This window comes from Arachis hypogaea, chromosome 11, assembly GCF_003086295.3.
Source record: "Arachis hypogaea cultivar Tifrunner chromosome 11, arahy.Tifrunner.gnm2.J5K5, whole genome shotgun sequence".
Classification (NCBI taxonomy): Eukaryota; Viridiplantae; Streptophyta; class Magnoliopsida; order Fabales; family Fabaceae; genus Arachis; species Arachis hypogaea.
Genome location: NC_092046.1, coordinates 8,569,306 through 8,591,300, shown reverse-complemented (window position 1 = coordinate 8,591,300; position 21,995 = coordinate 8,569,306). Strand labels below are relative to the sequence as shown.

At 35.9% G+C, this 21,995-nt stretch overlaps 1 protein-coding gene across 7 annotated transcripts; it reads right to left on the bottom strand.

The window, feature by feature from the left end:
• Positions 1-274: 274 nt before the first annotated feature.
• LOC112720142 (uncharacterized) lies at positions 275-10,959 on the bottom strand. Of its 7 annotated transcripts, none has more exons than XM_025770977.3 (7): positions 10,537-10,959; positions 9,328-9,373; positions 8,764-8,998; positions 3,098-3,314; positions 2,498-2,693; positions 959-1,666; positions 275-810 (listed from the first exon to the last, which is right to left on the bottom strand). In XM_025770977.3, the coding sequence occupies exons 4-7, from the start codon at positions 3,256-3,258 to the stop codon at positions 619-621; spliced, it is 1,257 nt and encodes a 418-aa protein (XP_025626762.1). In that variant the 5' UTR covers positions 3,259-3,314; positions 8,764-8,998; positions 9,328-9,373; positions 10,537-10,959; the 3' UTR covers positions 275-618. The 7 variants fall into 7 exon arrangements, with proteins under 7 accessions (XP_025626762.1, XP_072062522.1, XP_072062521.1 ...); XM_072206421.1 differs by having other exon boundaries at positions 8,764-8,922; XM_072206420.1 differs by having other exon boundaries at positions 9,308-9,373; positions 10,537-10,951.
• Between the last annotated feature and the right edge of the window lie 11,036 nt (positions 10,960-21,995).

Sequence of the window (21,995 nt, the reverse complement as noted above, 5' to 3'; positions counted from 1 at the left end):
TTGTTTAGTAATAATAAAAAGTATCTAGATTAACTTCCTGGTTTCAAATTCTAATCCCTTCATTACAAAGAAATGACAACGCAAGTCCAACATGGTGATTAGTTGTTAACAGTGTCCCCAAGCCAAATTGTTGAGGACAACTGATATGCAGATAGTTGATCACCAAAATTCTAAGACAGGTTATATACTTATATAACTTTTCTGGCGATTCTCTAACATCAACTAGAAATCCAAGCAGACGAGAGAACCATGGCATATACTCATACAAACCCAATTCAGTGAAAAGCTCTTAATTTGCTTGCACAAAAGTCAGCATCCAAATTCTGCAAATCAGGCATAACTCAGAGCAGTGCCAACAATGCTTACTAATTCAGCAGTTCAGCTATACACATCTCCATGCCAACATACTATATCGAAATTGTCATATCTATCAAGTGAAAAAGATCAAAATGGAACTGCTATTTTCCACGTAGCTTCAAGTTAAAGAAATCAAGCATTGGCATCTTCATTTGCTTAAGCCACTGCCATAAAGCAATAAATGAAATAATTTTGCCATTAAGTTGCACAAACACCAGTGTTACAACTTATAAGCATTCATATACTTATAAACTACTGTACTCAAGTGCCGACGTTAGGTGCACGGGATGACACTGGTGCACCAAGAGAGTATCTCCACTGATCACAAGCTGAGCATTTGTCCAACTTCACACTGTTTTCCAGCGTACAGAATTTACAAGACCAAGTACTGTATTTGGTGGCAAAATCTTTCGGCTGTTGTGTGCCACACAACTCACATAATGGAGCTAATGTCTGCAGTGGTTCAACATTATTCACATGCATTAGAGAAAGGCCACAACACAATCATTGTAAGAGTAAATTCGCCAAAAATGTTTATTGTACTTTGTGACAAACTGAAAAAAGGTTTGCAAAGAATAAAGCACTATATTTTGATACTTACTTTATTTAACAGAGTGCACATTGAGCACTCCCACATTGCAAGTTCTTCAGAATGAGATGTATTATTATCACCAGAAAGTGGAGTGGAGGAGCTTGTAATATTTGCAGAAGTAGATCCTATCCGAGAATTTGACTCAGAATGTGAAATGCTTTCTAATCCACCAACACCCCTTCCTTGAGTCACAGTGCATTGTTCAATGATAGATCCAATCTGTGGTGCATCCGTAGTCAAATCAACATATTTAGGGGTACTAGACGAGCAATCCAGTAAACTTGAATCCATGACACGACTCCTTTTCTGAGATTTCAGATCCAAAGGTAGAGAAGAATTGTCTCGAAGTCTTGAGCTACCCACATTTTTACCCTTGCGCTCAATATTCGCAGCAGGTTCAAAGTTAAAATCTTCATGATCTGAAGCTTCACAGGTTTGAGAACCACACCAAATGTCATCCTGTAATCTCCTTTCTGCAGCCATTGCAGCCGCTTGCACTGGAGTAAGTGCCTTCATTATAACACTATCACCCCCAAGACGGTTAGGTCCAGAGGGAAAGAGTGATCCCAATCGCGATCTCTTTTCTGCAGCTGCAAGTGCTGTTTTACGGAGTGATGAAAGGGGTGGCTGCCGGGAATGACCACCTAAGCGCCTTCCTGGAAGGTCAAACCCCTCTCCCGAGCCAGTTACTCCGTTGGACATCAGCTCTTCACATTCCTGTATATGATCATTAACATGGATTACATTATAGATGCAAGGCAAGGACAAGAAGAATAATAGCAACTTAATAAGAAAGACATAGTTTACTACATAGAATTCACAGCAACAGGGAATGAATGTTTCAACTTTGCAGGAACTTTTATAATAAATACTACTATTTATAAGACTTGTTTGCTACTACTAAAGCTGTAAAGCAATACATCAAAAGTGAAAAGTATGGAGAGGATTCTATAAGTATATTGCTGCCTGCAGAGTCTAGCACATCTAGTGGTTGGAGGAAAGTTGCAAGAGAGATAACATTTTGTCCCTCATCTTTTTCATTTTCTTTATATTACTATTATTTTTCATTATTAAGTTGGGAGATAAGGTAAAAATGCTCAATGATCAATGGAGCCTTAATATTATAACAATCTAGCTTTCACATATTACAGACATACTTATAGCTAAATAAGAACATTATTAGATTAAACAACAACAACAATAATAACTCTTGAAATTGAATGATATAAATAATTCACAACATCAAGCTAATTTGATTAAGCAAAAACATTGCACTTCAAAAATCTAACGGTGAATGTTATTTGCATGTACTATAAAAGAATGACAGGAACAAATTGAAGGAGTTCAAGCTTAATATCCTTTAGTATAACAAAGAAACTTAAGGCTTAAACAAAAATATCAGATAAAAGTTACTCTTGAAATGAAATGTAATACATAAATTCCCAACACCAATGTGATTGTATAAAACAACGAAAGTGTTCTTTTTAAGAATCTAGTATAACAATCCACATGCATGAACAATTAAAAGAGGAACGGAACAAATAGAACCTTTCTAAGTTCATCCCAAAGCTTGTAGAAGTTGGCATTATGAGGACCATGGGCATTATGGCAAAGCTCATGAAGCATCGTATCCAAAACTTGATCAAATGGGTAGAAGTCCAAATCCCTGTTCGGTCTGCGCAATCGCAACTTCACATGTATACCAGCTCCAACATTCAACCCCAAAAGTCGCGGATTGTTTGGACTACAATCATTTTGGCAAGTTCTTCAATAATCTCACAAAAAGAAAAGAGCAAAACAGACTCACTCATCAAGTTAAAAATAAAAAATTCAGTTTCATTCCCTTGCCCAAAGCCCCAAACTGAAATGTCATGCTGCATTTAAGCGAATGCAGCATTGAAGAAACTAGATAAGGGGCAGAAACAATGTTTCTACTCAAAATATTCTGTTAAAGTTCTAGTTGTTAGAAACCGGAACCCCAATAAATTTTAGTAAAATCAACAAATCACAAAAGAACCATAAAGAAAAAGTAAGCAAAATATCTGATTAAAAATGCGGTTTTTTCCTCCCCTCTTACCGCCATTGCTTGGATCATTCTTTTTCCATTGCTGCATTACCCCTTCAAATTAAAAACAATAGTTGAATTACCAGAATTCAGAGAGAACCTTGACCCTCCATTTGTGCTTGCGCATAATGGGCTGGACCTGTTTCGCGATCTTCTCCAACATCTTGGTGGCTTCTTCTTGCAACGGCTTCCTCTTCAGAGCGTTGATTTCCCAAACCTTGTGGAGATCGCCAACGTTGTTCATGGCTCCCAAAACCCTAAAAAATTCCCCCTCAGAATTGTGGAATGCGTTGCTGCGAACTGGGTGAACAGAACAACCGTTAGGATTGGTTTTCAAAAAATTCTAATTAGGTTTTGATTTTGGTTAAAGCTTTCGGTGACCATGCCTGGGAGAGGGTCAAGGATTCCTCCAACAAAATATTTACAAATGGAAAAGTAGGGGGCAGCAATTTTGTTAAATTTTGGCCAGCATGAAAAGTGAGTCATTGGATGAAATCTCACACCAATCTCACACCATTAAAACCATCATTGATGGCTATTTGATGGCTACAAATCACAAAAATTGCTATCCCTAGCATTCCTCTTTACAAATTGAGCCCGATATAAGTAATGATAATTATTCATATGAGAATCCTTAGATAATTTGAGTTGATATTAAATTATTTAAAATAATATATATTAACATTTAAATTAATATTTAGTTAAATTCCAAAACAATTATGTATCTTGACATCTAAATAACTGCTAAAAATAAAATAAAATACAAGAGAAAAACACCAAAAATTAAGCAGAATACATCGCCGGCGGTGGTGGATGGATACGTCCACATTCTATAGTCAGAACCAAACCATCAATCGAATTAATCGGATTACTGGGTGAACGGACCACTGATTTAACATGTGAGTCATTAGTTGAATGAGCTAATTCGATCACAATTAAATAAAGGTGGAAACTCAAGTATAGTTAACTTTATGTGAAATTGATAGTTAAGAGGTTCTGAAAACTGAACCGGTCATCAAACCGCTTGAACTATTGGTTCATCGGTTTAGAGGTTCAACCGGTTCAACCGTGGTTCAACCGAAATAACCGAATTATAATAAAATAACATATCAAATTTTAAATAAATATACAAAAATATAAATATATTCTGATATAAATCTTAAATATATACAAATTAAAAGTATAATTCCAATTAAAATCTCATAATCACATTTAAATACAATACATGAGTCAAATATAAAAAAACATATCAAAGATCAAAATTTATATACATATAAAATTTAAGATAATCACGAAAAACAAAAAAAATTATTGAATTAACCAAACCAATAATAAATATTCAATCATCTACTTATCTAGTTAATTCAATTCATCTATTTTTTCGTTAAAAACAAAGATGAAAAAAATTATTTTTTCTATAACAAAAGATTGGTCATAATCAAGGTCCATATTCATGTGTGAACTTGTGTAACGCTATAATTTCACTTATCAAAGCATGTCAAACATCTCTCCTCATTTCACCTCTCAAATCAATGAATTCCAGTATCCAGCTATTTGACCTAAGTATGATATAAAGTAGAAGTATCAATTATTATTAGACAATGATATTAAAAATTTAAAATGTAGCATCTGATGCTCGATAAACAAGCATACTTATTGTAGTATCCAGCTATTTGACCTAAGTATGATATAAAGTAGAAGTATCAATTATTATTAGACAATGATATTAAAAATTTAAAATGTAGCATCTGATGCTCGATAAACAAGCATACTTATTGTGAGACGGAAGAAATGGAAACAGCAAAGTCAAAAAGTGCAGACCCTAAAGGCCCAACCATTGCATTCTCTACCTTTAATCCTTGTTGTGTAAGATCCATTCTCATGGCTCTCTTCTCTCCCAATAAGTCAACTACTTGAACGTGTATTTGAAGTTATCAATAGAAAAAGATAATGATCCCTTTCTCCTTGCAGAAGAACTATTCTAAACCCCTCCTTCTACTCATAATGAACAAATAGAAATTCTAGCAAACTTTTAACAAAATTTTCAGCATAATTTCAATAAAGATTAACAAGATTTTCAGCTAATCACAATTTTAGCAAAATTTCAGCACAATTTTAACAAAGATTAAACATCTTTTTTTCAAAAATTAACCAAAAAGAAAAAAATACAATAACAATACAATATCACAACAATCCAATAGCCTTAAGTGTTTCTTAGTTGATATTCTCATCCATACCTAAAAATCACCAGCAATCCAATAACAATACAATCTAATTACAATATCACAGTAACCCACAGCAACTCACTCCAATCCAGTCAAAATTATTCAACAATTATTCAATTCAGTAACAAGTCCACAGATTAACTAACAACAATTATTCAGCAATTATTCAACCCAGTAACAACAGCAAGGTTCATAGACTAACTAACAAGTAACAACAATTATTCAACAATTATAGTTTAAAAAAGTTGATACCTAGAACTAAATGCTAGAACAGAGCAGAGCAGATCAGCAGCAAGAAAGGAACAGGGCACGACTGAAGGGCTGACGCGATGGAACAGAACTGGCGCCGGCGAGACAGTGGCTGCGCGACGGAAGCAGGAGGCGAGGCCGGCGACGGTGGTTTCAAAGCTCAAGCGTGGCTACACGATGGAGGAGAACGACGTTGCAACAGTGGCTTCAAAGCTCCAAGTTGCAACGGCGGCGGTTGCTTGCCGGTGGCGGGACGGAAGTGAAGGAGGAGCTCAATGACAATGAGAGGAAGGGTGATGGCCTGATGGGAGTGCTGCGCGTGTTTGCCGTTTTGGAGAGTCAGGGTTGGAAGTGGGCTGTTTTGGAGAGACTAAGGTTGGGAGTGGGACGTTGGGTAATGGTTAGGGAGTTCCTCAATCCAAATGGCAGCGTGTTAGAGAAATTTAGAAAACCGGCCAGGTCACGGTTCGGTTCGACCGACCGGTTCCCGGCCGGTTCGACGGTCCAATGGCAATTTTTCAAATCCCCGGTTTTGGCATCTGTCCGAACCGCTTTCACCATCGGTTTCGGGTTTGACCAGTTCGACCGGCCAGTTCGAACCGGTTTCCAAAACCTTAGACGTTAAATGATAATTTAGTCAAACTGTCAAATCATTTAACGATTCTCAACTATCAATTTTATGTGAAATTAGTTGCACCTGAGTTTTCACCTCAAAATATAAAAAATTATATATTTTCACTGGTTACTAATTAATTACGAACGAAACTAGTTACACCTAATTTTCACAATAAAAATTCTAGAATCCTCAGCAGATTCAATTTAATTCAAAGGTCCATTTTTCATCTCAGCAGAAAAGAAAAGATTATCACATAATAGTACCTAACACACTAAATTCATATCATACAAATTTGTATTTTTATTCTTCTTTTTTTCTTATTCTCCTCCCATTTTTTAACTAAAACCATAATCCTCCATTGATCAACTCCCTAAACAAATGAAATGGTCTCTCAATACCTCTAATTAATGGGCCATGGTCCTAACAAATGATTTTATTGCTCTCCTTTGAACATGTTTATACATGATTTTACCACCTTTACTACAGTAATTTAGAATATTCTCATTCATAATCTTATCTTTTCTTGTACAACCAAACTCCTACATTGCAACAATTTTATCTTCGCAAAACTATCTTATGCTCTTATTGGAACTTTACCACCCGACATCTAGTATAATGAAGTATGGCTCGTCACAGCACTTTAGCACCCAAAAGTTATTAATTTTTTCTACACCAATCTTCCCTATGTAGATCACAATTGCCATGAGCTGAATCTCTATTAGGCATCAGAATATAGTATTAGCAATTAAATATTATAGGTCCAATTACAGGAAGACCACTGAACCCGAGATTAAGGGCAAGGCGAAGAGAACTTCTTCCTTAAACTTATAGGATGGAACTAGACTCCTAACCAAACCTGTCCAAATTGATTGTCTAAATTTCACTGTTTTGGTTGGCTGTCATGCCTGCTCTCTACTGCTTCCTTATTTAAGCCCTTAGTATCTAATCAATTGAATTTATTATTTGATCAGGAGGGTAATCTTTTTGGTTGGTCAGGTAATTAAAAGAAGGTCCTCTCACCATATCACACATTAACAACAACAATAAAGTCTGATCCAACTAAGGTGAGTTGGATACATAGACCACTCAAACACAATCTGCTCAATAAAAGGACTTATCATTTTACTATAAAATTTTCAGAAGGTCTTTCATAATAGTATTTCCTTTTTCTTTTTTCTTTTTATATGTATAATAGTCTTCCTCCATTATTAATTGGACAATCTTCTATCCAATTGACTTTCTCACTGGAGCCTTTTATTGGTGTTCTCACTAGAGCCTAAAATCAAGTTCTTTACCGATCCCATCAGGCCACACACATAAGATTTCAAGTGGTTTATTTTAGGTTTAATAACTTTATTAGTTCTTGTAATTTCACTAAACTTTTAAATAGATCTTTATAAGTTTGTAAGTATGTCTACATACTAAATAAAAAAATTGAATTAGGTCCTTTCTATGATTAAAATAGTAGGGTTTCGTGATGGAACTCAAACATCAATTATGTGTGTTACCCTCAATTGCATTACTAAAGCATTTGTTGCATCTAATTATTCGACAACTAGGTCCACAAAAAGTCAGAAACTTATATTTAAGCATTATTTTCAGTTCACGAAGAAGAAAAGATCTTTGCTCATATCCGGAAAAAAGGCTACTTGAAGAACCACCAAAGCTAACTAGAAACCATCCAAATTAATCACATGAAGAAAGTAGAAGATAGATAATTCATTTAAAAAACTAGAACAGAAATATAACATAAGATGCAAACATTATATAGCTTGTATTTTTATTCGTCTTTTTTTTTTTCTTATTCTCCTCTCATCTTTCCATTTTCATGTAACATTATTCTGCCATAACCTATAACCTTTCTCACCCACAGAGAAAACCTTCTTTTGTGACCAAAAAGCTATGAAACACGAACACTTCTCTGATTTGCTGTGTCCGTGTGTTAGATACATTTCAAACATCGTACTCATTGACACTCGTTTGACACGCGTGTCTTCTGTGTCCAAAACGTTTCTCAATAAAAAATAAAAAATTCTTTTCCGGACACATTTAGACATACCTAAATGTCATCACATGTCAGCATGTCCAGCCTTATTCTTAACATATATTTTTGAAATGAATTTAAAAATAATATATATTATTAATTATTAAAACAATATATTTTAAATATTTTATATAATTAAAAAATATTAAAAAAATAATTTATATTTTAATATCAATATAATACCAAAATATAATTATAATTTATCTAACAAATACTTTATATTTTACATCAATCCCGCTACGTTACCAACAGCATTTCTGCCAACTTCTGCCAACTCTTATTTATATCTGTGTTTAATGGAAGTGTCTATTTTACATATATGTGATGTTCTCAAATTTTAAATTTGTGTCACTGGATCCCATGTCATATCATATCCCTATTCATGATCACAGCAGGAGTCCCACGACAAAGTTTTATAAAGAACTCACAGCAAAAAAAAACGTTTTTTTCAATTCCCTTGTTTTGCAGTCATGGTTCCTTCATTCTTATATCTAAAATATATACCTCTCTCAAAAAGCTTTCTGATTCTTCTTATACAAATTTACCAACATCAATTAAATAATTATCAACTAATTTAAAAAGAATAAATAAATACAAAAGGAAAAAAATGCTCACCAGATTAACCCGAGCACGAGCAGCGGGCAGATTCAGGAGGAGCAGAGGCAGACGGGCAACCCGATCACAGAGACGGCGAAGCAGAGGACGGCGACCGGAATAAGGAAGCACGAGATGAGGCAGAAGACGAAACAGAGGCGAGGCCGTGAGGGCAGGCGGCTGCAGTGATGGAAGGGAGACTCAGAATGAGAGATTGGGTTGAGAGTGTGACTGCTCACGGAGGGATGTAGTTACTCTGTTCCAAGGTTCAGAAAACCGGACCGGTCATCGAACCGTTCTAGTTACTGGTTCATTAGTTCATTGATTCAACCGGTTCAACCATAGTTCAACCGGAAAAACAAACACCTAATTCTATAAAAATTCAATGAATAAAGCAACTGGTTCTAAACACTCTTCTACTGCATTTTTTTACTTCAAAAGAGGATCATAAACAACTGGTTCTATGAATAAACAAACTACAATGATATGCAATGCCAAAAATAGGCCAATGATAAAATAATAAAGGGTTTCTCTCTTTAATTCTATGTTCAAGCTTGTAGCATACCAGAATCAATAGAATAATACCGTTAAAATAGTCTTCCTTCTTAATTCTTATATACCTCAGAATTTCCTACAAAATGAAAATTGAACACAACACACAGCTTTAAAACAAAAACAAAACAACACTCAGAAATCAATCACCTCTTCTAAACACAGCCTTAAAACAAAACAGAACAACATTCAGAGTATGAGCATTAATCACAAAAAATTGATTTCTGAAACAACAAAAACAGCAGAACAACATTCAGAGTTTGAGCATTGATCACAAAATATTGATTTATGAAACAAAACAAAAACAGAAGAACAACATTCAGAGTTTGAGCATTGATAACAAAAAATTGATTTCTGAAACAAAACAAACACTGCAAAACCAACAGAACAGCATTTAGAGTTTGAGCATTGATCACAAAAAATTAATTTCTGAAACAAAAACAATCAACAAAACAATGAAAACAGAATTTTTTTTCCTTCAGAAGAAGAAAACAATGAAAACATGAAGCATATAATAAATCAATGATCACCAATATCCAGCAAGAATCTCAAAGACAACAATAAATACACAACAACAGTTTAGCAAATAAACAAGAACAAGACCTAAATAGAAAATCCAACAAATTAAATCACAGAAACCTAACAATTTAGCAAATTAAAACAACAACAGCCCAACAATTTAACAAATTATCAACTTAACAAGTTCAAGAACAGAAAATCACAACAACAAAAAATAAAATAAAAATAACAGAAGAACAACAACAACACAAGAATAATTAGCAAATTTTAACAAGTTCACACTAACAGTTAAAATTTACCAGAAGAACACTAATGCAAGTGGAAAATCATCATGCTAATATGTTTTCTACAAAGATGCTATTTGTGCAGCTAAAATTTCCTAATTACTAAGATCCAATTATTCTAATTTCACATGCAATCAACTTACTAAATTTCTAAAAGCTAGAAATGATAAAACCAACGCTAAATATGGTTAAAGCATTTCATCAAACATATTGAGTGCGGTAAACTTGAAACGAAATAAGAGAATTCAAAGCTTAGTATCAATGTGATAGAGAAGAGAACATAACTATTGTATACTTTAATTCAGTCTATAAAAAAAATCCAAACCACTGCCAAATCAAATAGTTACTTATTGTAATAGAAATAAGAAGTTGCAGAGTTTGAAGCAGAGTATTGGTGTTGTGTGAGTGTATTGTCTGGTGGTGGGTTTAGGGAACTCACGGCGGCGACAAAAGAGAGCAGTTCGACGGCTGGGTGGAGCGCGCGGGTTGGTCGCAGAGTTTGAAGCAGGGCAACGTGGCTTCCAGACGAACGCGAACCCGAACGGTGAACGGCGAGTGAACGCGAACGGTGAACGCCGAGCAAACTTGAACGGCGAAGAACGCGAACGAAGACGACGGCTGAACGAAGACGCGAACGTTAACGGCAACCAACGGCGGCGGAAGCGCGGCTGAGCAGACAAAGACGACGGACGCCGAGCTCGAGGAAGCAGCTGCGATCGGTGACAGCGAACGGGGGTTGAAGACTTGGAACACGAGGGAAGCTAGATAGACGGACGGACGGACGGCGGCAGTGAATGAAAGAAAGGGAGGGAGAAAGGGAGAAAGAAACGAAGGAGCTTCAGAACCAAGAGTGAAAGTAAGCAAATTTGGCAAAAACGGCGCCGTTTCTTTTAAACCGGTAGAAACCGGCCAGTTCGACGATTCTTCTCCTGTTTTTAGAGAACCGGTTTTAGAAACAAACCGAACCATAATTATTTCCGGTTCACAATTAGACCGATCGAACCGGTCAATTCGGTCCGCTTTTCTGAACATTGCTATTCACACTTCACACTTCACACAATATAAGAATGAAGAGGGGGGAACGGGGTTGGCGGGATTTTGAAATTTTATATTTACAAGATAATAATTAAGTGAAAACTTAAATACACTTAACTTCTTGTGAAATTGATAGTTAAGAATTATTAGATGATAATTTAATTAAAATTTTCAAATTATTTATAATCAATAAATTAATTATACATCTGTACCTGTATTTTTATCTAATAATTAATAAAGTATATATTTAAAATTGTGGGATATTTTCGTATCAAAAAATTTTTATTACATTAAAATTTTTAAATTTTACATAGTTTTTGTTTGGGTGTTAACAAATTGTTGAATAATATTACATATCTAATTTTTTGTTAATCAAATCTGATCAAATTGATCTAATATAACAAAAATAAGTTATGGTGACTAATATTATTTTAACTCTTATTGTTTAATTTGGTTAGACTTGATTAATAAAAAAATTTGGATGTGTAACAACTTTAAATTGTTATAAAAACATATCTTTTTTTAATTTTTTAATATATTTTACAAAATTTTAATAGTAAAAATAAAAATATTTAAAAATTAAAAAATATCTTAAAGATATAATTTACATTTTTAAAGATTTTTTTACTTAAAAAATATTTTTAACATAATAAATAAATAAAAAATATTATTATATAATTATATGTAAATATAATTACTAAATAAAAAATATTTTTATACGAGATATCTAAACATAAAATTAATTTAATTTTTTAAAAGATTTTTTAAAAATAAATTACTTAAAAAAAAAATTCAAAAAAACTCACCCAAACAAATTCTTAAAACAAGGTATATAAGTCTCTATCTTAGTCAAATTCATTATTTTCAATTGGACAAATAAATTTTTCAAAATGTGATGAAAAGACTTATATGTCTTACTTTTGTAAAATTCAAAAATCTCAATGTAATAAGATGTTTCAGGAAGAAAAAATGTTCGATGTAAAATTTCTTAGTATCTATTTTAGTGTACACTCTAATTAATAAGTAAGTAGACCAAAAAATATTTAGAATTGACTAAATAAAAAGAAGTCACAACTCACAAGTCTTGAATTCGACCAAGAGACAAAATAGCAAAAAAAAGTTCAGAAAATATAGATAAAAATGGTGAACTCGAAACTCAAAAGTATGAAGGCGAGCTAGCGAGTGGACAAATTTTGATGGCAGGAAGTATAGACCTAAGAAAAGAAAACGATTAAGCCCTCAATGTTTGGGCAGTTTGGCTATTGGCTAACCGAATAGCGTGGGCTTGTGGGTAGGTCTAGGAGAGGGAATTTTGGGATTCGGGTCAAAGTTAATATTGTCTGGGCCGACTTGTTCGGTACCAGATATGACCAAAAAAAACAAATGACTAATGAAAAAGAGTTTAATAATCAAAGGGTAAATACTCTATCCAATTCCTGGTAATTTTTCCATAAGACATAACTAAGACATAACGCACTTTAGTCATCCTTAAACTTCAAGTAGATTCTCACTTATAAAAAAAATTAGACAGATCAACCCCTGTAATCGGATGGCAAATGGTTGCTCGCTAATGTGTCAGGTAACAGTACTAAGAACCCGTTTGAGAAGTAGCATAAATTTTTTTTTACTTTTGAATTATGAAAAGTCACAACACGCGTGTTTGACACAAATTTTAAAAAAACTTTTAACTTCTCGAAAAGTTAATTCACAGATTTTTTAAAAGGTAGAAATATATGACTTCTCTGCTTCTCGATAAGTCATTATACCACTTCTTTACAAAAAATTTAACTTCAAAAACAAAAAAGATTTATATTTCACGCAAGGTCTGCTAGAAGCATTGGCCTTCCACCATCATTCTCACAGTCTCACGCAATGTTCCATCTGGTGGAAGTACGGACCCTCTATCACCATTTTTACATAATGATCCTCCACCACCATCTTTAGACGGCTAATTTTTTTTATATTGATTAAATATATGTGTAATACATTGTTAATGGAAGATTTGGTGTTTTTTTTTATATGGTGTTTTATTCAAATCGGACGGTCCGATTTATTTGAAGAAAAAAATAAACTACAAATCGGAGGGTCCGATTTATTTGAAGAAAAAAATAAATTACAAATCGGAGAGTCCGATTTGTATTTTTTACTTTTTTTTAAATAAAAATCGGACGGTCCGATTTCAATATTAAAATTTTTTTATTTTCGAAATCACAAATCGGACGGTCCGATTTGTGATTGTTGGTTTAAAAAATGAAATAAATCGGAGGCACCGAGTTGTTTAAGCCATACCAGCGTAAAACTCATCTCTTCTCACATCATTGTGAGATACAATCCTCTCTCTCACACATGAAAAAAAAAAAGCGTCTTTGGACAATGTTCCATCTGAACAACTTCTAGGTTTTTTTTTATCATTTTATCACTCTATTTTTATTATTAAATTTATATTTAACTGTGTTTTAATTTTATTTTTTTCACATGTGATTTTATTTTTATATAGCTTGCTATTATTTTCATAGTTAGTTACAGCAAGTTCTTGACCTCAATAAAGGAGAAGGGAGTTCTAACAGAAGTGAAAAAAATAAAAAATAGCAACAAAATATACATTGACACACATTTTATATTTATTTTTGTTAGAAACAAGAGAATGAGAGAATAATGTGAAAAATGTATTATTGAGTTATATTCTGAGGTACAATATACAAGGGGTATTTATAGGTGCTAAATGAATCATAGTAATAAAGACATAGAATCCTACAATTAATGTACAGATATGCTATATAAATATAGACGATGCTAATTGATCTAAATTGATTTATATTGATTCTCTAACATCCCCCCACAAACTCAAGTGGGAGCTAAGGATACCAACTTGAGTTTGGATAACAAAGTCCGAAAGCGAGTCGGGTGATGAGCTTTCGTGAAGATATCAGCAGTCTGATCCAGTGTCCCAACAGCAATGAGACGAACAGCATCAATAAGGATACGTTGCCGAACAAAGTGACAATCAATCTCAATGTGTTTGGTGCGTTCATGAAACACATCATTATGGGCAATCTGAATAGCACTGCGGTTATCACAAAAAACATCAGTAGGGGACGACTGAGGAGCACCCAGATCTTCGAGAAGCCAACGAACCGAGATAACCTCAGCAGTGGTGTCAGCGAGGGCACAGTACTCAGCTTCTGTGCTTGAGCGAGCAGTGAACGTTTGCTTCTTAGCACGCCAAGAGATGAGAGCGTCGCCAAGAAACAAACAGTAACCAGTAGTAGAATGACGATCAGTGGGATCACCAGCCCAATCAGCATCAGAGTATGCCTGAAGGGTCAAAGAGAAATGGGCAGAAAAATAAAGGCCATGAAATAGAGTGTCTTTGACATACCGAAGAATGCGAAGAACTGCCGCATAGTGAGTAGTACGAGGAGCTGACAAGAACTGGCTGAGGACATGAACTGGATAGGCAATGTCTGGTCGGGTGACAGTCAAGTAGACGAGACCTCCAACTAACTGGCGATAAAGTGTCGGATTATCCAAAACAGTGCCATCCATAGGGGTAAATCGAACATTAGGCTCAAGAGGAGTAGACTCAGTACGACTATTTGTAATCCCAGCGCGAGCAAGAAGATCTGAAGCATACTTGGCCTGAGAGAGATAAATGCCATCATCTGTGGAGATGACCTCGAGACCAAGAAAATAGCTGAGAGAACCAAGATCCTTCATCTCAAAGGTACGGTGAAGTGAGGCCTTGAGATCAGAGATACCATCAACATCATCTCCAGTAATGATCATGTCATCAACATACAAAAGTAGAAGAACAACTCCACGTTTGCTTTTACGAATGAAAAGCGCATTCTCATGAGGACTAGAAATAAAACCAAGACTGCATATGGTAGTGCTGAACTTGTCAAACCATTCACGAGGAGCTTGCTTGAGTCCATAAAGTGCCTTGCGAAGGAGACAAACCTTACTGGAAGGACAAGGATATCCTGGAGGTGGTTTCATATAGACTTTCTTTTTCAAATCCCCATTAAGAAATGCATTCTTCACATCCATCTGACTGAGAGACCATCTCTTAACCGCAGCAATGGCAAGGAGAGCTCTAACAGACGTAAGGCGAGCAACAGGAGCAAAAGTCTCTTCATAATCAATACCATACTCTTGCATACAACCTTGAGCAACCAAGCGTGCCTTATAACGGTCAATAGAGCCATCAGAGCGAGTCTTGATCTTGTATACCCATCTACTGCCCACAACTTCCTGATCAGAAGGAGGATCAACCAAATCCCAAGTGTGTGCTTTTTTAAGTGCCTGTATTTCTTCCTGCATTGCTTGTTGCCAATTTGGATTTGTGGAGGCTTCTCTGAATGACTTAGGTTCATGTTGATGAAGAATAGTAGAAAATCAATGATAATCAAAAAGATGAGGAGGTGGATTCCTTACCCTAGAAGAACGAGTGGGAGGAGGAGGCATGATGCTAGGGGCGGGATCGCCGTCCGGACTGGAATCATCGGGAGATGGAGAAGGCGGAGGATCAGGAGCCTCGAGGGGTGGACTTGGGGTAGACCCTGTAGTATCATCACTAGGAAAGAGATCAACATTTGGGTTAGTAAAAAACGGTGACGGAGTAGAAGGAATGGACTCAAAAGAGGAAAAACTAGAGAACATGTGATGCTCCCAGAAGACAACATGACGAGATATACGAATACGGCGAGAGATAGGATCCCAACAATGATAACCCTTATGTTCAGAGGCATAACCAAGAAAACAACACATGCGAGCCCGAGGTTCAAGCTTATTATGTTCATGAGGCTGAAGAAGGACAAAACAGACACAACCAAAAACATGAAGAGAACTGTAATCGGGAGAAGTACGATAAAGACGCTCAAAGGGAGTAGTGTTACCAAGAACAGAAGAAGGGAGTCTATTGATAGCATGAACAGCAGTGAGGACAGCTTCACCCCAAGCACGCTCAGGACAGGAAGAGGAAATAAGCATCGCACGGACAGAGTCAAGAATATGACGGTGTTTACGCTCAGCTCTGCCATTTTGTTGAGAGGTACCAGGACAAGAAAACTCGGACAAAGTACCCTATTCAGCGAGAAAATTTAAAAGTTTGGAGTCACGATATTCCATAGCATTATCACGTCTGAAAATTTTAATGACCTTTGAAAACTGAGTTCGAACCATAGTGGCAAAGTTAATATAAATCTAAGGCAACTCACAACGATTAGTCATCAAATAGACCCAAGTAAAACGGGAATAATCATCAATAAAGACGACAAAATATCGAGCCCCTCCCATTGAAGCGGTGGGAGCGGGGCCCCAAACATCAGAATGAATAAGATCAAAAGGAGAACATGCAACAGAGGAATTATTATTAAAGGATAAGGCAGGTTGTTTTACAATGCGACAAGAAATGCAATCTAAAGACTCATTTTGAACTTGACCTAAAACACCCGTAGACATAAGAGGACGTAATTTGCCTAAAGAGCTATGGGCAAGACGACGGTGCCACAAGTGAAGAGTAGATGGAGAGGAAGCAGCACAGAGATTTGTAGAGGGAACATGAAGGTTCTCGAGCTCAAATAAGCGTCCGACCTTACATCCAGTCCCGATGATCTTTCCCGTCCGACGATCCTGCACACGACAACCAGAATTTGAAAAAATGACATCAAAACCAAGTTCAACAAGCTGACCGACAGAGATAAGATTGAAATTCAATTTTGGAATAAAATAAGCATCAGAAAGATGAATATTGGACTGTGAAATAACCCCGTGATGTGTTGCATGCAAGAGGGAACCATTAGCAGTGTTAACAGAAGGTGCATTTGTAGTGGGAGACAACGATGAAAAAAGATGACGCAAAGGAGACATATGATTGAAACAACCAGAATCAAAATACCATTTAGAATTACCTGGAGGGATGGAAAGAGTAGCGGGGGTATTACCAGGAAAGGAGAGAAGCTGCCTAAGAAGGGTTTCAATATCTGATGGAGAGACAGAAGGTGTGTTGAGAGATGTAGAAGAGGTGGACTCAGTAGCAGCAGCAGCAGTAGAGGCAGGCACATGCGGAGAGTTGTTGGGACGAGGTTGATACTTGTTCTGATCTGAGCGTGGTGGTCGAGTAGGACAGGTAGCAATCAAGTGACCCGAAAGCTTACAATAATGGCAGAACAGTTTCGGGCAGTTGGAGCCAATGTGGCCTTTTTGTTTGCACTTACGACATTCAATAGAAGGACAGTCGGAGAAGGAATTCCCAGGCCGATTACAGTTGTGACAGATTTTGCCCTTTTTGTCGGTGGCAGCAAAGACAGTTTCACTTTTAGAACGAAGCAATCCCAAGCGCGTTTCTTCAGACTTGAGACAAGGAAGAGCATCTTCAAGACTAGGCAAGGGATTCTGATGAAGAAGAGAAGCCCTGACCGGCTCATAATCATCAGTGAGTGCCATCAAAAATTGGATGAGACGTGTCCGGTTCCGATAATCCTCATATGCCTTAGCATTAGTGGGATCTTTAAGAACAGGCTCACAAGAGGTCAACTGATCCCAAATAATCTCCATCTGAGCAAGAAAGTCAAAAACTGCTTGGCCACGTTCTTGCTTAAGGCTATGAAGTTCCTTAAGCAGTTGGTACTGATGAGAGAGATCAGAGATAGTGTAACATTTCGCCAAATGATCCTATACCTCTTTAGCAGTGTCAAAATGCCCAAACTGTAAATGAATGCCAGGAGTAGAAGTGTTGCGGAACCAAGTGATAATCTGATGATTTTTACTATCCCAATCTTCCAATTTCTCTGCATAGTCCTTCTCCTTCTCAGCATCCTCCTTGGATTTGGAGGCACCATCTTTGGATACAGTTGGCTTAACAGGACAAGCAATATCACCAGTCACATATCGCCATAATTTTTGCCCTTTAAAAAAATCCTCGCATAGCTTCAACCCAATGGGCATAGTTGGAGCCATTAAGGATAACAGGGATAGGCTGAAAGACATCCGGTTTTTCCATAGTAAAGAAGAAATAGCAAAAGGAAGAAGAAAACTACAAATTCGGGGCAGAAAATGAGAAAACAGGGCGCGGAATCGGAAAGATCTCACCAAAAAACCTTAGGGAGGGTCCCGCTTGTCCGCCACGTCAGCAGTGACGTCAGCGCCACGTCAGAGGGGGTGAAGACATGTGGCGGCACCGGAGTGGAGCAGAAGAGACACGCTGGCAGGAGCAGGACGCGGGTCAAAGCCGGGTCGGGCCGGATCTCGTGCGGGTCGGGCTGGGGCGCGCGGGTCAAACAAGAAGCTTCTGGCGACACGTGGCAGCGGATGGAACGTCCGATCAGCTTTGAGATCTAACAGCTGCTGAAGCTTCTGGAGGAGGAACAATGGAGGTGGACAGCGAACTTCCAGCGGCGATTGGCGGCGCGTCCGGGGGCTTCTGGCGGCGATCTTGGCGGCGTTGGAAAGCTGACAAAGCGAGGATCACAATGATGCCGGAGGTGACGAACCAAAGCGTCGGAAACAAATCGAAAAATGTGAGCAAAGAGGCACGGGTGGAATCTGGAAGGAAGATCAACCTGGTCGTGGCAGCGTCTTTCGGCGGCGCGTGGAGGCGCGTCTGGTGGCGGATAGCGGCGGTTTTGGTTGCGTTGGAATCACGGTGACAAGACGAACAAGAAGGTTATGGGGGTGACGAACGAAAGCGTCAAAAAGAGAACGAAAAAAGAGGCCAAAGAACACTGCCGGAAAGGAAAAAACAATGGGGCTATGAACTAATATTTATAAAAAAATACCTAAGCTCTTGATACCATGTTAGAAACAAGAGACTGAGAGAATAATGTGAAAAATGTATTATTGAGTTATATTCTGAGGTACAATACAAGGGGTATTTATAGGTGCTAAATGAATCATAGTAATAAAGACATAGAATCCTACAATTAATGTACAGATATGCTATATAAATATAGACGATGCTAATTGATCTAAATTGATTTATATTGATTCTCTAACAATTTTTTATTTTCACCTACCATATCATACACAATATTAGTGACTAGGTTACGTAAAATTAACATTTAATATTAAAAAGTATTTGTTATCATCGTTATTTTAATATTCATTCAGTTGTGTAAAAAAATTATATTTTTTGAGTTATTTATACAAACGCTACAACTTTAAAATAAGTACTTTTATAACTAAAAATCCAAATACAAAATAACTTATTTATAAGCTGCTATTAATAAAAGTCTTTATGCTTTAAGCTCTTTTTCCAAAAGAGTTTATTTAAGTTATTTACCAAAACAGAACCTAAGTGTCAACTCTAAATAATTGCAGGGACTAAAAACTCCTTTCTGTCACTTCTTTTTTCTCTTCTTCAGACTCATCATCATCAATGACAGCACCAACAAAACAAGACGAGAAAGAAACTTTACGCCTCAAATTCTTGGCGGAGTCCAACTTCACTTCCTTCAGAGACCTCAACGTCGTCTTGGATACTGAGCCCTTTGCCCCACATCATCATCATCATCATCATCATCATCATCATCATGTTGATTAATACAACCAACACAAGTATCGCTATCATCATCCCCAATTGTCAAGATCGAATTTTTAACTCTCAAATTAAAATTTTCATCATCCCAAAACAAATCCTTAAGCTCTTTGAGCATTATGTTATACCGATTCAAAAGCTTCTTTGTTGCTGCAATAACTCATTCCGGTAGCTCCCTTGTCGAAGGGTATTCGAAATCGTCCTTTGCAGCATCTGAATCTACCAGGTCTTCTTCGTTTTAGGTTGAACCCCAAGATCCAAACTCAAACCGCCATGAGAAAAGTTTCTTTAAAACTAATCGGAACTATCTCTATCTTTGAAACTTAATGCAAGTGGAAAGGAAGTACCTAAGACATAATCTAGTATAACCTTTTTGCAAGAAAAATGTTAAGGTTGTAGAAGTGGGTAGCGATTATGATAGTTCTGAAGAAGAGGAAAAATAGGAGGGGGAGGAGGAGAAGAAGAAAAAAGAAAAAGAAGAGGAGGCAGAGAGAGAGTTTTTAGTTCCTACAATTATTTGAAGTTGACACTTGACGGTGTTATTAAACACATCAGCGAGCAACCGTTTGTCATCCGATAGCAAGTCTGTCCATTTTTCATAATTTCATAATGGATAGGAACTGATTGAAGTTTAAGAATAATTAAAGTGGGTTATGTATCACAAAAAAAATAGTCAAAAATCAAATAGAATATTCACCCATAATCAAAATTATTTGTGAAAGACTGAAATCTTTTGTTGTTAAAGTTTAAAAAAATTAACCACAAAAAAAATAAAACTATTATTCACAAATAAAATATCTCATACAAAATTATCTACCAAATAATTAATTAATTTTTGTTTATACCATAAGACTTATTTGTCGGATGTATATGATAAAAATTAGTCTTATAACTTTTAAAAAAAATAATTTTAATTCCTAATGAAATAAAATGACAAATTAATTGATCTCGGAAAAAATAGGATCACTAAAAAAAGGACAAATTAGCTTGTAATTGTAAGTTCATTCAATTATATTTGTCCAAATATGATGCAGCTTATAACAAATAAAAAAATAAAAATCTTTTACACTCTTAAAGTTAAACCTTATTTTGGGAGGAGATAAAATATTTCATTTTGAAATAAAATATGCCTAATTGTTTGTCATTAAAAAATCACAACGACAATTAGGTAATAGACGAAAAAAATTATCTTCATCTATATATAGCCTTGAAACGATTACCTGTTAGAAACAAAACTTAAGCCATGTACCACGTACCTGTGTGTATATTACAATTATTCGACGAACCATGTACCTGTGTGTATATTACAATTATTCGACGAATTTAATTAAAAAATCAACTATTTATCTTCAACTATTTATCTGTTAATATTATTTTTTTTTAATTTTATTTCTAAATTAACATTAATATTTAAATGAACATTTAAAACCACGTATTAAAAAAAATTCAAAATTTTACTAACAAAATATCCAAAAGTGAAATAGAATATCTTAAATAAGTAACAACGATTTTTTCAAAACTCATGAGAGAAATGGATAATGTGTTTGAAATTGAAGTCAAATATTAATCAATGTAAGTGAAAAAGAAAATGAGAAAAATTATTTTAACAAAAAAAGAAAAAATCCACTAATATTAAGGGTTTTTTTATTTAAATAAAATAAAAAATAATTAATATTACCATATTCTCTTCAACGAAATTTTAAAATGTGAATTCTCTAAATCTATTAATATATAAATCGTTCTAAAATTTTGTGTATCAGATAATATATTAAACACCACATTTTAGGACAATTTATGCATAGAACTCTTTCAAAAAAATGCACATAAATCGTCTCAGGGCACTGAACTTTTCAAATTGAATATAACTCGTCACAGGATAGCATGGTTTACATGTTTTTGACCTAAATCACTAGGGGATAGCACAATTTACGTGAAAAAAAGTAACTCACAATACTCTAGCACGATTAACATGCAAAAACCTAACCCACAACATCCTAGTACGATTCACGTACATAAAGCTAAGGCACAATAGCCTAGCACGAGTTATGCATCTAGTGAATCGCTCAATGGCTTCCCACGAGTAATGTTTCATAAAGAGAGCTCCCATTGACGGCGAAGAAGCTCTTGGAGAGGAGGAGAGTTAGGGAAGAAGACAGTCTACAGCGGAGGAGGAAGAAGAATCCTCTGGGTCAACGGCAGAGCACGGCCAAGTAAGTAGCAATGCACGACACAAAGGGTTGCGGAGGGCGGCGACGGCAACTGCTAATCATGGTGGTTGAAGCTTCGGTGGCGGCAAAGGGGGGAAGTTCACCGTGGGGCTAAGCAGG

Bases quoted from the DNA above. Each gene is read 5' to 3' on its own strand.
- LOC112720142 (XM_025770977.3), bottom strand. From the start codon at position 3,258: ATGAACAACGTTGGCGATCTCCACAAGGTTTGGGAAATCAACGCTCTG. The intron at 1,667-2,497 runs GTTCTATTTGTT...GATCATATACAG, and splicing joins TTTGGGATGAACTTAGAAAG to GAATGTGAAGAGCTGATGTC. The intron at 811-958 runs GTAAGTATCAAA...GAACCACTGCAG, and splicing joins TGTGCACTCTGTTAAATAAA to ACATTAGCTCCATTATGTGA.